General features: G+C 43.3%; 1 protein-coding gene across 1 annotated transcript in view; it reads right to left on the reverse strand.

The window, feature by feature from the left end:
- The window catches only part of KDM4B (lysine demethylase 4B), a 731,006-nt gene that overhangs the window by 266,819 nt on the left and 446,303 nt on the right, over nucleotides 1-17,884 (reverse strand). The window contains exons 16-18 of the mRNA XM_068233805.1: nucleotides 16,544-16,652; nucleotides 14,073-14,258; nucleotides 13,829-13,993 (exon numbers count right to left, since the gene is read on the reverse strand). Coding sequence (XP_068089906.1) covers nucleotides 13,829-13,993; nucleotides 14,073-14,258; nucleotides 16,544-16,652 — 460 coding nt within the window. The remainder of the gene's footprint in view (nucleotides 1-13,828; nucleotides 13,994-14,072; nucleotides 14,259-16,543; nucleotides 16,653-17,884) is intronic.

Below are 17,884 nucleotides of genomic sequence, written 5' to 3' on the forward strand. Positions count from 1 at the left end.
ATAGCGTTTTACGCAACACTAGCGTTTCTGCTATGTGTGCACCCAGCCTTCAAGCATCACTTGCACCACACTCTGCAAGCATCACTTGCACCACACTCTGCAAGCATCACTTGCACCACACTCTGCAAGCATCACTTGCACCACACTCTGCAAGCATCACTTGCACCACACTCTGCAAGCATCACTTGCACCACACTCTGCAAGCATCACTTGCACCACACTCTGCAAGCATCACTTGCACCACACTCTGCAAGCATCACTTGCACCACACTCTGCAAGCATCACTTGCACCACACTCTGCAAGCATCACTTGCACCACACTCTGCAAGCAACACTTGCACCACACTCTGCAAGCAACACTTGCACCACACTCTGCAAGCAACACTTGCACCACACTCTGCAAGCAACACTTGCACCACACTCTGCAAGCAACACTTGCACCACACTCTGCAAGCAACACTTGCACCACACTCTGCAAGCAACACTTGCACCACACTCTGCAAGCAACACTTGCACCACACTCTGCAAGCAACACTTGCACCACACTCTGCAAGCAACACTTGCACCACACTCTGCAAGCAACACTTGCACCACACTCTGCAAGCAACACTTGCACCACACTCTGCAAGCAACACTTGCACCACACTCTGCAAGCAACACTTGCACCACACTCTGCAAGCAACACTTGCACCACACTCTGCAAGCAACACTTGCACCACACTCTGCAAGCATCACTTGCACCACACTCTGCAAGCATCACTTGCACCACACTCTGCAAGCATCACTTGCACCACACTCTGCAAGCATCACTTGCACCACACTCTGCAAGCATCACTTGCACCACACTCTGCAAGCATCACTTGCACCACACTCTGCAAGCATCACTTGCACCACACTCTGCAAGCATCACTTGCACCACACTCTGCAAGCATCACTTGCACCACACTCTGCAAGCATCACTTGCACCACACTCTGCAAGCATCACTTGCACCACACTCTGCAAGCATCACTTGCACCACACTCTGCAAGCATCACTTGCACCACACTCTGCAAGCATCACTTGCACCACACTCTGCAAGCATCACATTCAGGGCTCGTTTCCACTATTGCGGTGCAGAATCGCCTGGATTCCACCGCTGTTGAAATTCCATGAAATAGCATGCGGATGCGAATTTTTACGCGTTTTTTGCCGCGAATTCGCATGCGAATTCGCATAGGTGAGGGTATATGCGAATTTAACCATGTCACTGCCTGTTTGAATTACATTGGTACCTATGCGAATTCGCATGCAAATTCGCATGAAAATTTGCATACCATAGCCGCATGCGAATTTCCTATTAAATACATTAGCGGCAATTCGCATGCATTCCACTCGCAGGCGAATTCGTTGGCTCTTTTGTGCGTTTTTTTACCGCTGAAAAAAACGCACCTCAACAACGCTACAGTGGAAACAGGCCCATCCACTTGCATTACATGTGCGAATCCGCATGCGTTGGACGCATGCGGATTCGTGATAGTGGAAACGAGCCCTCATACACTTTGCAATAGAGGCCTGCAGCGGGTCAGGTGCCCGCGGGTTACCTGAAATGCTGGTCGGGTAAGGGTATCGAAATTGATTCGAGCTGCGGGTGTGGGTCGGTCGCGGGTAGTGAGTTGCAGGTGAGGGTCGGGTCATGGGTAGTCAAAACAAGCATAAGAAAATTCTGTATCTTTTGCCTTCCCAAAATCTGTGATGAATGCTGGCACCAGAATACTTTCTTGCTGATTTGTTTACTGCTTCTCATCTTTAATGCCAGCAGATTTCCTGCTCTCAAGCGGAGACCTCCCCTCCCCCCATACTAGTGCATATAACTGGGAACATGCCAGCGTGAGATTGAAGGTGTGTTTTTCATAGATGGCCAGAAATCACTGCGACATGCTCTGTTAGAGGAAAAGGTTTGATAGGAAAGCACTGTCAATCCGTGACTGGGGATATTTGATAAGACAAGAGTTAGAGAATGGATATGGTGGAGGGCGCTCGGTGGGGTGGAGTTTACACTTTTCACCCGCTGCTCACCACCTTATAGGGGTCCCCATTTCTCCATATTTTTATAGTACAAGAGTCTGAAATCAAATAGGTAGCACTGGGATTGTCTTCAATAGTCCTAAAAACAATTTTTAATTGGTGTTTAACAGATATACATACACATTATATAAAATATAAGATATACTTGGTTATGTACATTAAAAAGCAACAGATTGGGGCATGGCCAACTAATGGAGGAGTAGGACGCTGCGCTTTGAGCTCCCAGCAAGCTGAAGCTAATTTCCTGCTCAGAACAAAGCTAACCCGCTCACCGCTATACCTCCGTGCGGGGGAAGGATGCCTGAGGGGTCGAAGACCTCCAAAAACAGCAGAAAGAAGGAAAAATAGTCCTCAAAAGGGTCCGGTATCCAGCGCTATTTGAAAGACGCTAACACGGAGAGACCCATGCTTTCCAAAATGGCGACGGTGCAGCAGCAGGAGAAGGCCGCCACAGCCGCAGATGAAAACTCCCCACCTCGGACATCCCAAGCAGCACAAAGTCCGCAAGCTCAGCCGAGCTCACCAGGTACCTGGGCTCAGAGGGGGATGGAGGTTAGTCCGAGCCCACAGAATGGGAAATCCCGCGGCTCTCCGGGCCCTCAGAACGCGCAGCACAGGGATGCAATAGAGGATCTGCGTACACAGATCCGCAACTTACCCACAAAAGAAGATTTAGATTCCTTCGCCAGCCGGATTGAGAGATCCTTTAGGAGGGAGATAGATGAGCTCCACAAAGACGTAACAGCAATAGGGCATAGAGTGGTGAACCTGGAGGATCAGAGAGAGGAGGCTGATACTAAGATGGCGGCCATGCAGAACAAACTAAACACTCAGGACAAGCAGATAGAGGCCTTGATTTCACAAATGGATGACCAAGAGAACCGCTCTAGGAGACAAAGTGTACGAATCTGTGGTCTCCCTGAAGTGACGGGTACAGAGGACCCAAAGGCTTTAGCTACTGAGATATTTAATATAATCTTGAACCGTCCAGTCTCAGACCACATAGACATTGAGAGGGCACACAGGGCCTTAGGCCCCAAGAACACCGACCCAAACAGACCACGGGATATAGTATGCCGCCTACTCAGATTCACTGATGCAGAGCAACTATTGCGTAGCATGAGAGACAAAGAAAATATAGAGTATGCAGGCACAAGAATCACGCTCTTTCCAGATCTCTCAAGGAGGACATTAATGCAAAGAAAAGCGGTGAAACCGCTTTTAGCAGCTATCAAACAGAAAGGGGGTCTGTATAAGTGGAGATACCCCTTTGCGCTACATGCAACGGTGGAGGGAGTCTCTGCTACCCTGAAAACTAAAGATGACCTATCTAAATTCTTGGAGGACTTGAGCCTGCCATCAGTCACTTTTGATGACTGGAGAGGCCCACATAGCATCTCACCTCTGCCGCAAAGGGAACGCTGGCAAACAAGAGATACTAAAAGAAAGAGGGCACGCCCAAAATTCGCAGCCAGGCTCTCCCACCGCTCTACCGAGCCAAGATGAAGAGGCAACTTAGTGACACAGCGGGATATACGAGAGAAAGCGGGACTGTTAAGGGTTCCCCTTATCTTTTGCTAACGATTAGACTAACAGCTATACTGGAGAATCCAAGATATTTTGAATGCAGGAAATATATTTTGACTTATGATGGCGGGAGGGCGAGGAAGTCTCTCTCGCCACACTCAAAAGCACTTGCTGGGGGAGGAAAGCAAAGGAGGTTGGTGAAGAGGTGATGTGCTTTCCCCCAAATAGGGCTCCCTTGGTAAAGGGAAGAAACTCGCAGATCTATAAGTTTTGCTCTGATTGGCAGAAACTTTCTTTGAGCCACACTATAGGCTCATTTGGTTATGTTTGTTGTTTTTACCTGAGTATGGTTTATTATTTTTCTAATTTCTGGTCTGTGCACATGTACTGGGTTGCAATATCTCATTTGAGTATTAATATTCTGTCATGGCTCAAAAGGGAAAACTGAGAGTGATGACGTATAATGTCCGGGGTCTATGTTCGCCATGCAAACGGGAAGGTTATGGACAGAAATCAAGAGGCTGAGACCACAAGTGCTTTTCCTTCAGGAAACATATTTTAGAGACGGTTGTATCCCGCGCCTGCCTCAACATATTTTTAACAACTGTTTTTTTAATAATGCTAATATTAGTAGAGCCAAAGGTGTGGCGATAGCCCTAGCTAAAGAAGTACCCTTTCAAATCTTAGCATCTGATAAGGACGATTCGGGTAGATATATAGCTGTAAAAGCACAATTGGGGGAGAGGAGATTTACATTTGTAAACGTATATGTGCTTAATGTACACCAGGTCCACTTCTTGAAAAATGTCCAAAAGAAAATCCAGGCCTTTGCAGAGGGGGTGTTATAGTATTCGGGGGGGACCTAAACATAGTGAGCAACCCTAAATTGGATACGTCCACTGGCTCAACAGCCTTATCGTGTAAAACTCTGAAAGACTTCAGCAGCCTCATGAAGCAAATGCATCTAATAGATTGTTGGAGATACATGCACCCATTAGATAAGGATTTTTCATATTTTTCACAGGTACACAAGGTCTACACCCGCATTGACACAATCTGGGTCGATCAGTATCACCTACATGATCTACAAAAAGCTAAAAATTGAAAATATAACAGTATCTGACCATGCAGGGGTCTGGGTGGATTTACATCTGTCCTCCTTGTAAGGAATAAGCTATACAGGTCTTAAAAGCTTTTGTTTGTTTGAGTAGCCATTTTCCAAGCACACAGGTAAACAATAGTCTGGGTGCTGGAATCTTCTTCCACAAGCAATTGGTAAACAAAAGACTTCACTTCCTGTTAACTGACCTTAGGCGGAGATAAAGTTCAAATCTGCTGAAAATCATCCTTTCAGCCAATGACACTGAGCCTCCTCCTCAAAGGGAAGTGGTGTCTGGTGAGGGGGTGGAGTCAATGAGTATATGGTCTTTCAGCATGTGGCTTCTACTCTCTGTCTTCTGTGGTTTGCTGTTAGAGCGGTTTCTCTTGGCTGGGTAAGATAAGATCATGTAATGGTTCTGGGTGATGTGGGTTGTATTTACAGGACATATTGGGAAGCTGCATTCAGGTTACATATTAATGTATACATTGTGTGCATTGTTTACTAAGCTTTATTTGTTTATATGGTTGGATTGCTCTGTACATGTTGTTTTCTGTAGTTCATCGGTATCTGTACCTGTATCACAAATATCACATGCAATATAAACTTTATGAGATGCATTTCCACCAATTTGAGTGTTGTGTGGTTTCTGTACCTCTTAGCTAGACAGATATGCTGTTCCATAAACTTGAGTGTTGTGGCTCAGCTCTGTGTCTCTTAGCTGGAGAGAAAGTATTCACTTAGAAGGGGGAGAATTTTACCTGGGTTGCAGATCTGATATCTGCTAAATCATCTTGTAGCTGCCTCCGATGAAATTGAGCTATCAGTTTGGTGTCGAGAAGTTGGATCCGCCATATACAGTATTGGGTGATTAATTATTTTTATTACCACCCTGTATTGTCAGAGCGGATTAATAGAACCCGGAAGGAAAGCGCTTTTGTAGCGCCTCTCCCAGGAATCTGATATTCCTAAAGAAAATAGATGGGTCTGATGCCCAAGAAAGCTTTCCAGGAATCTGATATTCCGAAAGATAATAGAGGGTCTGATGCCCCAATTAAGAAAGCAGTACTGTGTGAAATAGTGAATAGTCTCCCTAAACATTGTGTATTGCATGTTGTATTTGTGTTTGAGGTCTGATATTGATGTTATACTTCAGACAGATTTTGGGAGAAATTGAGCAAGCAGCATGTGGTGAAGCAGCCACGTGGTTTCAGTGTAGACTCTGGCTATTGTTGTGTACAGAGATCAAAGTGCTTGCATTGAATAGAGTGGCCATTGTCTTGTTTAGAGGTAAACAAAATGGAGACCTTTGTGCAATGGTTTCTTGTGAAAAAGACTAAAGTAAAAGATCTAGAAGGTATTGTTAATATAATGCAAAGCTCTATAGATCCATGGAAACAAGCCCAAATGTATGTGTATGATCTGATAAATAATAAGAAGCTGAAGAAAAAGGAGGGAAAAGCTATGTTCATTTTTGCAGGCCAATGGATAGCAGAGCAATACAGGGGTGTTGTTGAACAAAAATCAAACCTAGAAAATGAGGTTCAGAGGCTGAAAGACAGTGTGAAAGACTTGCAAAGTGCAAACTCCATTTTAACAGTTGCTGCTGAAGAGGCAAATGTTGTTGTCATTACCCAGCAACAAATTATTGAGGAAAATAAAAGTTTGCTTGGTCAGAATGCAGGTCTGACTGAGCAGTTGAAGATTGCACAATGCAAGATTGAAGCATTGTCTGTGTCCACCAGTAATGAAACAATTAATCAGTGTCCAGGTGAAAGTGATGCTGGTTATAGTAGTTCTTCTGAATGCAGTGGTTCAGTTTTTGAGTTGCCAGAGAGTAAGCAGGAGCATGCTCTGGCAAGGTCCATTCAGAGAAACAGGACTTTAGAGAGTCCAAGAGATGATTTGAAAAATAACCCTTTCAAATCATCAGTGCAGCACAAGAGAAATTTCAATGGAGTTTTTGCTGTGCAGCCTGTAAGGGATAGAGCTGTACATACATTGAATAAGCCCCAGAGAAGTCATGTGACCCGGCGGTGCTACCACTGTGGAGAACAGGGACACATGAAACGGTTTTGCCCGTCACTTGGGAGAGACGGGCAGAATTATTTAAAGATAACAAATTCCTTACCAGGAGTAGAGGAACTGAGGTGTACTCTCCTAGGTGGGGGAACAGGCAGAGGGGCCAGGATAGGGCCTGGGTTCCTTACGAAGTGCTTAGATCACAGACTGAGCAATTACAAGCTGAGGTAAGTTGGTTTCCAGGAAAACTTACTCAGGAGGTCAATGAAATAAAGCAGGAGATGCTGGAATATAGGAAATTGAGGAACATTTCAGAACACCGTTTGTGCAGGGATCTTGTTAGAGGTTAATAATGGTTTTCCAGTTTCTGTTCCATAGGAAACCGAGGAACAAAAGAAGATCCCAGCTGTGTTTTGTTGTTTGTCTATGTATGTGTTTATGTATGAAGAGGATCCTAACAAATTTTTAGTTTGGAATAAGCCTCTTTTAATTGATCATTTTATCTACAGTCAGAAAAGTACAATTCTAAACTATTTTTTGTAGTTTCAGGTGCTGACTGTAGCTATGTAAATTTGAATGGGTTGCCTTTGTTTGTTTACTATAGTAGAGGGTTTGTGAATGGCCTGAAGGACCCATGCACAAAGTTGCTGGCCATTGTGATGTTTTTAAGTTTACGTTTTGCAAAGGCAACAATTTATTTTGGGTGAACCAGATTTAACATGTCTTAAAATTTGTAATTTAATTGTAATTTAAAGTTGGTTATAAATATTAACATACGGAAAGGCATGTTCAATCTGATGTTTTTTGTTTTTCATGTGGGCTTTTGTCAGGTATTTTGCATTAACCTGAAACTGCAAAGCACACAACAGTTTTACTTTTATTACTTTTACTGTGTTGATGGGGGTTTGCATATAGCCAAGTGGGGGATGTTTGCTCTGTTTGTTTTATTACAGAAAGCACAATTTAAACTGTTCCTATTATTGTAGATGCCCAAATAATTGTACAGTTACCATATGCAGATCATATCTTAGCCAAGATTTAGCCAGAACGGTTGATCAGATTCAGCAAATGTTGAAAGCCCCATGTGCTCTCATTATAGGTGTCATTACCCTTAAGATTTGTTTGTAAATGCAGTCAAAGGTCCATAAGATTGTATAACTGTGTGTTGGGATTAAACTGTGTTTGTCTACCTTTTACAGAATCAGAGTCTGTTATGTTTTTATAATGTTTTCTATGTGTTGCACGTTTACAGAGTCACAATTGGAGATGATGCTGATGTACAAGGACATGGGTGACCCTAGTGATTGAAGTTTGCAGTACTATTGTACTTAGTGGGTAATCTAGTTCACGCATATGCTTTTGAAGCTATGAAATCATAATGAGGTTCCATTGCTGTGCTTTGTCTGCTAACCTGTCTGTTTCAGAATCACGGAGTGTGGAGCTCTTTGGCTAATTTCCCAGCATCTGTGGCATGTGAGGTGCCGTGTGCTACACAAACTGAGTGTGGGAGCATCATGAGTCCATCTTGGCTTGGTAAGTGGCATGCTTGAGCGCTGCCAGAGTGACGTGGTACTGCCAGTGCGGGCTGAGTAAGTGGAGAGGCAGGTGTAACTTGCCATGGAAGTTCAAAGCTCAGCAACCGCGTAAAACCACTGTGAACCAGTGAAAGCTGGGATAGGGACTCGGCAATGGAAGCCACACAGAGCTGGAGTGTGACCACTCAGAGTGGTGAGTGATCAGAGAGCAGAGACTGTGAGCTGGGCTGGTAATGGCAGATGTTTGCATTCTAGGCATGACCTGAACATGGAGTAGTAGTGGATGGAGTGTGTGCTAGTCTCCAAATTGGTAATTTTGGAAAAGGTTATGGGTCCCATGCTGTGTCTTTGTATATCATAGTCATGTTCAATCAGTAACCTTATCAAACCCGCCTAAACTAAATAATAAGACTTGTGAGTCTTTGAATTGTGTTGTTTTGTGTTCTGTTATTTGTGCTCAACTGTAGGTGGAACTAATAATTGATCTACTGAATGCATCCACACTGGAGCCATTATGAACTTTAAAATCTGCAACATGAAAAAACATTTGAACAAAGGACAACTTTATGGACTGTTTTACTTTGAACTTTCATGGACTCTTTATATGGACATTGGAATCCAAATTCATCCCATTCATGGATCTATGGACTGTTAAATTTTGGTGAAGGTTTTCTCATAACTTTCGATCACCTTCAAGTGGGGGATTGTAAGGAATAAGCTATACAGGTCTTAAAGCTTTTGTTTGTTTGAGTAGCCATTTTCCAAGCACACAGGTAAACAATAGTCTGGGTGCTGGAATCTTCTTCCACAAGCAATTGGTAAACAAAAGACTTCACTTCCTGTTAACTGACCTTAGGCGGAGATAAAGTTCAAATCTGCTGAAAAGCATCCTTTCAGCCAATGACACTGAGCCTCCTCCTCAAAGGGAAGTGATGTCTGGTGAGGGGGTGGAGTCAATGAGTATATGGTCTTTCAGCATGTGGCTTCTACTCTGTCTTCTGTGGTCTGCTGTTAGAGCGGTTTCTCTTGGCTGGGTAAGATAAGATCATGTAATGGTTCTGGGTGATGTGGGTTGTATTTACCGGACATATTGGGAAGCTGCATTCAGGTTACATATTAATGTATACATTGTGTGCATTGTTTACTAAGCTTTATGTGTTTATATGAGAAAAAGAGAGAACACCAAGAGCCCAATATAGTGTAGTATGTACTGGTAAGGTATAATTGATAGAGTAATAATATTAATTTAATACTCACAAACCAGGGTTACCAAGTAGGCAACCACTGTCAAAGCAGGTGGGGAGATTGTCCTGACCCCACTCAGGATTAAAAAGTCGCTCTCTGTAGTTGAAGAAGGAAGGGTACAACCCTCCACCAAGGGTGGACTTGATGTAGATAATAGGATAACAGAGGCGCCAATAGGATAAAAAACACTAAAAGAACTTAAAAACCCATCTTGGTAATAGAGGAGGCAGTGGTGGACTCACCCCCTCCAAGCAGAACACACGACTGTGGATTTTCAGTCAAAACAATTTTATTGGATACTCCAAATAAAGTGCAACGCGTTTCACGGGATACAAACCCGCTTCATCAGGCAATAACAGATAGGCGTAAACAGCATCTGCCAGTATCATCAACACTGAGCGCCTCTGTCTAGAGAAAGCCTTACAAGAGGAGAGAGGAACTTTGCTTAAGATTCTGGACCTCAAAACGAAACATAAACAAAGGCACTGGTGGGCTAGAATGTATGAGTTTAACAATAAATGTGGGAAAATGCTGGCCAATAGTATACGAAAGAAGAGGGACTTGAATTACATTCACAAAATAAAAGATCAGAAGGGTCTGATGGAGTATGGGGCTGACAAAATAGCAAGCCTCTTTAGGAACTTTTATGAGGCTTTGTACAACATAAGAAAAGATCAATCCAAGGAATCCGCAGAGCAGTGTCAGCAAAAAATTAGAGACTACCTAGAGAGGGTAGGAATGCCCAGGTGGTCGGAGGAGTGGTGTGTGGATCTGGAAAGAGATATAACAGTAGAAGAAATAAAAGGGGTCCTAAAAGACATGCCTAATGGCAAAGCACCGGGGCCAGATGGTCTCACGAAAAAATATGATTACACCTTTGCTGATCAACCACTTCCACACTTAACGACAGCTCTAAACGGATTGAAGGGGGGAGGCAATTTTCCAGCACAGAGCATGGAAGCTCACATTGTTGTTATCCCAAAGGAGGGGAAAGACCCTGCCTTGTGCCCGAGCTACAGGCCAATATCTCTTATCAATCTAGATATAATTTTTTTTTCAAAAATACTAGCCAACCGAATTAAAATAGGCTTACCGGCCCTAGTTCACCCTGACCAGGCGGGTTTTGTGGTGGAGAGAGAAGCGAGAGACAATTCTTATAAAGCACTGAATCTGATCCATTGGGCACAAAATAGTGGGACTCCGCTTCTACTCCTCTCCACGGACGCAGAAAAAGCTTTTGACAGGGTGAACTGGGGCCTCATACAAGAGGTACTGGCTCATGTTGGCCTAGGGCCCATAATGAGGTCTTGGATATCTAGCCTATACTCTAACCCTTTAGCACGAATAAGAGTGAATGGGACACTGTCCCAAAGCTTCCTACTGTCTAACGGCACAAGGCAGGGTTGCCCCCTCTCCCCGCTGCTTTTTGTGTTGATCCTAGAGCCGCTTCTCCGGAGCATAAGGATGAATCAGCAGATTAAAGGGGTACAGATGGGAGACCAAGGCAGGGTTGCCCCCTCTCCCCGCTGCTTTTTGTGTTGATCCTAGAGCCGCTTCTCCGGAGCATAAGGATGAATCAGCAGATTAAAGGGGTACAGATGGGAGACCAAATGAACAAACTCTCGGCTTTTGCGGACGACATACTGTTGTATGTGACAGATCCACTGACCTCTCTTCCAGAACTGCTGGCTGAGTTTCAAAACTATGGGGTCATCTCTGACTTTAAAATTAACCCGAGCAAATCTGAGTTTCTAGGAGTGGGCTTTAGCCAGTTGGACCTTGAGTTAAACAAAACTTCCCCTTTTCTGCAAAAGAAAGAGCCTTGAAGTATCTGGGAATTAAATTACCGGTCAATTTAGCAGAGTTATACGCTCTAAATTTTACTCCAATACTGGAGACTATAAGTAAAGACCTAGACAGATGGAACTGCCATAGCTACACCTGGCTGGGGAGGGTTAGCATTTTTAAAATGAACATTCTCCCCAGACTACTTTTCCCGATGTCTATGATTCCAATCTCCCTGCCCAGAACATACTTTGGGAAAATCAGGTCCCTACTGATAAAATTTCTGTGGAGGAGGAAAATAATGATTAGATCAAAAGAAGGAGGGGGCCTAGGGGTTCCATATCTGAAGACGTAACATAAAGCAGTCGCTCTCGTAACATAAAGCAGTCGTTCCATATCTGAAGACGTAACATAAAGCAGTCGCTCTTAACAGAGTATTAGACTGGCAACACAACGGGGCACATAAAGGTTCGGTAAAATTGGAAAAGATACTAGCAGGAAGGAAGCTAGCGGGTGCAGTTTGGATAGGGCCGGAATATCGGGGCCCCTCAGATGGGACTCCCCCATGGGTAAAACACACACTTCGACAGTGGGATGAAATGAGAAAAAATTCAAAATGGACAAGTGAACCCTCTCCTCTAACCCCATTGGAGGGATTCTTGCATTCTCTTCCAGGGTTGGAGAAGGGGTACTTCGGGAAGTGGAAGGGGAATAAATCAATGACATTAGGTCACTTCCTAAATGGGACTAAATTAAAAACAATTACTGAACTGAGGGGAGAATATGGCCCTTTTCCCTTCGATGCCTGGAGACTTAGCCAAGTTGCGCACTGGCTAAGCTCTAGAGGTAACATACGGGCAATTACTGACATGACGGAATGGGAAAAGCTATTTGTTCAGGAAGAGAAACTTCCCCACGCGATCTCATGGATCTACAAAGCTTTGCTGTCAGAACTAAATAAGAGTAAACCGGTATATCTGAGGGAGTGGGAAGGGGAAACAGGCCAGACGCTCTCGGAAGCACAATGGTCCAGAGTCTTAAACAAGTCACATGTGTCCTCTATAAGTACCCACATACAGGAAGGGTGTTATAAGCTATTGACACGATGGTATAGGACCCCAGCTTTCCTAGCTAGGATCTATGGGACCGACAACAAATGTTGGAGAGGATGTGGGGCCATGGGAACCATTCTTCATCTTTTCTGGGAATGCCCTGTACTCACCTCTTTTTGGGAAAAGGTTATAGCAATAATTAAAGAAATTACGGGAGTGTCATTGGAGTTAAATATATGGCAAATTCTATTCCACCTGGCCCCAATCTCCTCGAAACGCTATAAGGCCTCTGTCTTACCTTTTCTACTGAATGCAGCAAAAAGCCTGATCCCACGATATTGGAGAATAACCCCCCATCCATCAAAGAATGGTTCCAGAGGGTAAATAAACTGCATGAAGCGGAAGAAATTATACTGACAGGTAGGGACAGGGGGGAAAGGTACAAGAAGACAGGTAGGGACAGGGGGGAAAGGTACAAGAAGGTGTGGTTCCCATGGCTCCTATATCAAGATACAGATTCTTATAAGCAAATAGTGAATGCGGAAAACCCGGACTAAAAGAGATCCTTCTTAGAGAATGGACAGAATAGACAGTTATGTGTAATAAAGAATTACCGAGATGTACAGGTGCACTGCATAGTTCTATGTTATGTTGTTTACCTTCCTTTTCTTTCTCTTTTCTTCTTCTTGCTCTTTCTTGCTATTTTCTCTTTCTTTCTCTCTCATTAAACCTTCACTCACCAAAAAGTGAGAATAGCACATTGTGCAAAGCATACAGGTATATGTGGGACTGCCTATGCTTGTATATGTCAGTAAGTACATGATAGTAATATGGAAGAGGTTATCATTGGGTTAACAGGAAAACCAATAACTGTTCACTTATATTGTACAATTCTTCTGGAAATGTTTGTAAATTTTCACTGGTTGAGTTTAAATAAAAAAAAAAAACAACAGATTTTTTATACCTATCTACATTATATACCGTATAATTAAGCTCAATCCACCTTTAATCAATATTCACATATGCAGCACAATCATGCATTCATTCATGTGCCGGCCCCCTGATGTATCCCTAAAAAAATATAAAAATAAAATATGATATGTATATATCCAAAAAAAGTGGATGTCAACAAAACATAATATTCAGTTAAAAAGGTGTATACTTGAAAGAGATTCTAGAGACCGCTGTGGGGAGGTAACGTCACCGGAAGTGAACCACCGCGACCCGGAAGTGAGCAGGACTGTTACTTCTCGTGTTTTATTGATGTGAATAAGCGTAAAAAAAAAAAATCTTTAAAACTCCACATTCAGGGGGAAGACATTGGGAGTATTGGGTTATCCACAGGTCACACTTTTTTTTTCAGGTGCGAAAGTTGGGCGGGTCGGCCTACACATGGGAAGGCTTATACACGAGTATATGTGGTATAGATAATAAAATACATTTTCTCAAGTGTAAAAAAAAAACTCAAGCATTTACTGGTGGAGCACTCCATCCTTACCATGATATTTTCAGGATATACATTGTCGCTGTAGGAGCCATCATCAAAATTGACTTCGTAAAAAATATGCGTAGCAGATCCGATCACCTGGCACCGATAATATAAACCATTTCGATTTCGGCTTATAACAGTCTGCCCCACACTGACCTCCTTGGAGATAGTACTCTAAAAGAATAGTATGATTTATTTTAGTTAAACGGTGGACTTAAATTATTTAGCAAAAATAACAAAATAGAAGACTCACATATTGATTGGTAGCTGTGTGCTTGAAGCAAGTAATCGATACAACATATGGCCAATCATCAGGCTCCATGGAGATGCCAGCCAAGTGTCCACATGTGACATGAAAAGACGTTGAACATCGATCAACAGAACACTGGACACAGGCACCAACCTCTCTGCGGATTTTTCTTCGGCAAAATACACATTTCTATTAGAAGAAATTTCCTTGTCAGTGACCACAAAGTCTTTTTCATTTCCAAGATTCATACACTGCATATGCTATTGCTCTCAAAATTACCTAACCAGTTTGCATTCCACGTTTTTAACCCCTTAGGCCCCGTTTCCACTGGAGCGGTTTTCGCTCCGAATCCTCAGTTTCCCCGCAGGCAAATCGCGCAGGAAAACTCTGCCATAGGAAACGATGGCACTGCAAGCCGAATCACAGTTTTCGTGCGGGAGGCTGCAAATCTCATAGCCATGCATGGCATGGCTTCTGGGATTCGCCTGCGTTGCCGCAGACCCAGAAGTTCCGCCGTGCGTCTCGCAGCCGTGCGCGGTGGCTAGTGGAAACAGGCCCTTAAGGTTCCTGACATTTGTGTCACTTTTTAATTACTCATGCCATCATAGTGATGTGTGTGTGTGTGCGTGTATTGTGTTTTCAGTACAATCTAGGCTTTCTTCCGGTAATATTTTCCCTGAACTATTTTATTTTATTGCCCAGCTTATCCCCAGCTTGCCTGTCTGTAGCGATTGGATGCGTTTACTAGGGCGACAGTTTGGGAGGGCCATACTGCTGTACAGCTGCACCGCTAAGCAATGGCAAAGCAATACATCTGTAGAGCATTGGGGCTTTTGCCCTAACGATCGCATCGCTACAGGCTGCAGTTATTAAAAGTTTATAAACAGGTATAGGTATTAAAGGGAACCTAAACTGAGAAGGATATGGATTTTTCCTTTTCAAATAATACCAGTTGCCTGACTCGCCTGCTGATCCTGTGCCTCTAATACTTTTAGCCACAGCCCCTCAACAAGCATGCAGATCAGGTGCTCTGACAGAAATCAGACTGGATAAGCTGCATGCTTGTTTCAGGTGTGTGATTCAGCTACTACTGCAGCCAAAGAGATCAGCAGGACTGCCAGGCAACTGGAATTGTTTAAAAGGAAACATCCATATCCCTTTCAGTTTAGGTTCCCTTTAACCACCTTAGCGGTATGGACGAGCTCAGCTCGTCCATTACCGCCAGAGGGTGCCGCTCAGGCCCTGCCGGGCCGATTTTGATGAAATAAAGAGCAGCACACGCAGCCGGCACTTTGCCAGCCGCGTGTGCTGCCCGATCGCCGCCGCTCTGCGGCGATCCGCCGCGAGTAGCGGCGAAAGAGGGTCCCCCCAGCCGCCTGAGCCCTGCGCAGCCGGAACAAATAGTTCCGGCCAGCGCTAAGGGCTGGATCGGAGGCGGCTGACGTCAGGACGTCGGCTGACGTCCATGACGTCACTCCGCTCGTCGCCATGGCAACAGGAGAAGCCAAACACGGAAGGCTGCTCATTGCGGCCTTCCGTGTTACTTTTGGCCGCCGGAGGCGATCAGAAGAACGCCTCCGGAGCGCCATCTAGTGGGCTTTCATGCAGCCAACTTTCAGTTGGCTGCATGAAATAGTTTTTTTTTTATTTAAAAAAAAACCTCATGCAGCCGCCCTGGCGATCTTAATAGAACGCCAGGGTGGTTAAAGCAGATCTGAGATGAAAAAATAACTATATCAAGTAACTTGTCTATATAAAGTTTAGATCGTTCACACAGCAAATCTAGCTGCAAACAGCTTCAACAGTTTATGATTCTTTATTCCTGTGTTACAATGAGGGTAGCCATGTTCTGTTTGTCACATTGTCACAGGCTGAGGACTGGAGATGTTATCAGCTTGCCTGTGTGTAAATTCACCCCCCTCTACTCCTCTCTCAGCCTCTGAAATCTCTGGCTAGTAACCTCCTCCTGCCCAGACTGAGCTCCCATAAGCCCTTGCTACAGTGCCAAGGCACTGAAAAAGCTGTGGTTGAGGCTTGTTTAGTTTATAGCGAATTAGAGTATTAAAACAAAAAAAAAAAAGTGTTTTGCTTGAGGAATGCCCAATAAACTATATGAAAGGAACAAAATTATGCAATGACTTCAAGTTTATCTCAGATGCACTTTAACAATGGGTTAATAGGCTAGGCTGGGGTTTAAACTTAAGTAGGGATACAAAAAAAAAACAAAGCAAAAAATCCACTTTATTATTTTATTTTATTGGGGCCATGTCACTTTATTTTTTTACTTTTAAAACTTTTTTTTGCCTAACTTTATGAATGATTGTTGCTATTGCTAACAGCAATCATTCACTTTTAACACCATATTGTGCACATGCACGTGTGGCGGATGGCAGTTTTTAATGCTGGACGTAGACTCTACGTCCTGGAATGCGAATCAAATAAAGAATGCTTAACTGAACGGTTCTAAGTCTCACCAGTTTCCACCGTTGCTCTGGAATAGCACTGACATCAACTGGGTGCCGCTCAACCACATTTATGAAACAAGCTTCTGGAACTGCAACAGCACAGATTATGTGTACCCACCTACATTAAAGGAAACACGATCTTATTAAATAGAAATTGTAATATACATAGCAGTTATGAATTTTAAGTATGAAATATTCCAGTGTGCAACAGAATGAGCCTGATCCACAAAAGGCTGGTAAATTTTCCCTGTGTGGGAAGTGCATGGCAATTTTACGAGTACAAATTACAGGGGAGCACTACCCATTACTCTATTAGTGCCACATACATAACCATGGTAACATGCACATTATCCCAGTAAGGCAAGTAGCGGCAATAGGGTTGCGGGCTTTGCTCCCCTGGGTGTTAGGACGGGTAAAATTGCGGTGCACTGCTAAATTACCGGCCCATCATAAGGCCCAACATGTTCTAAAATGAAAAGTTAAAAAGATGGAAAAAAGACAAACGCCTAACAAAAACAAGCACACATCCAGTTTCTAATTATTGACTAGCAGGTTAAGCACACATCAGGGTGCATATACAGTACTTTATTGTGAAATAAGCAAAACAGAAAAAACACTCAAGGTGACACTGAAGCGAAAAATAAACTTATGATATAATGCATTGTATGTGTAGTATGGATAATTAGTAGCAGAGAAAAAAAAAAACAAAAAAAAACTTATTTTCAATTATATACAGGGGTTGGACAAAATAATGGAAACACCTAACATTTTGGCATCATAATCTTTGAACATGTTTTAAGCAATCAAAACTTGACATATGTTACATTTTTTTTGTTTTATTATTTTTGTTATTTGATATGTTTAATTAAAATATTTGTTTTTACAGATTTTTAAACCAAAGTTGGTTATAATTTATAAAATTGGCAGACCTCTCAGACTTTCAAAGAGGGCAAATTGTTGGTGCTCATATGGCAGGCACTACTGTAACAGAAACTGTCCAAATGCTTGGCATTTCAAGAGGTACTGTCTCAAAAGTAATGATTGCCTTTGAAAGAGAAGGAAAAATGTCCTCAGCAAATCACAGTTGTGGCCGAAAGTCGAAGATGTCAGAGAGACCATCGGACTACAAATCGAATTCTTCGAAAAGCTTGCAAGACCACAGCTCCTAAAATCACTGCAGAGCTAAATGAACACCTACAGAACCCAGTTACCTCAAAAACTGTTCGTCGGGAGCTGCACACATCTGGATTCCACAGAAGAACTACAATTAGAAAACCTCTGCTCTCAAAGACAAATGTTTCAAAGCGTTTAGAGTGGTGTAGAAACCACCAGAATTGGTCCCTCGAGCAA

The sequence above is a fragment of the Hyperolius riggenbachi genome, chromosome 1 (genome assembly GCF_040937935.1).
Source record: "Hyperolius riggenbachi isolate aHypRig1 chromosome 1, aHypRig1.pri, whole genome shotgun sequence".
Lineage (NCBI taxonomy): Eukaryota > Metazoa > Chordata > Amphibia > Anura > Hyperoliidae > Hyperolius > Hyperolius riggenbachi.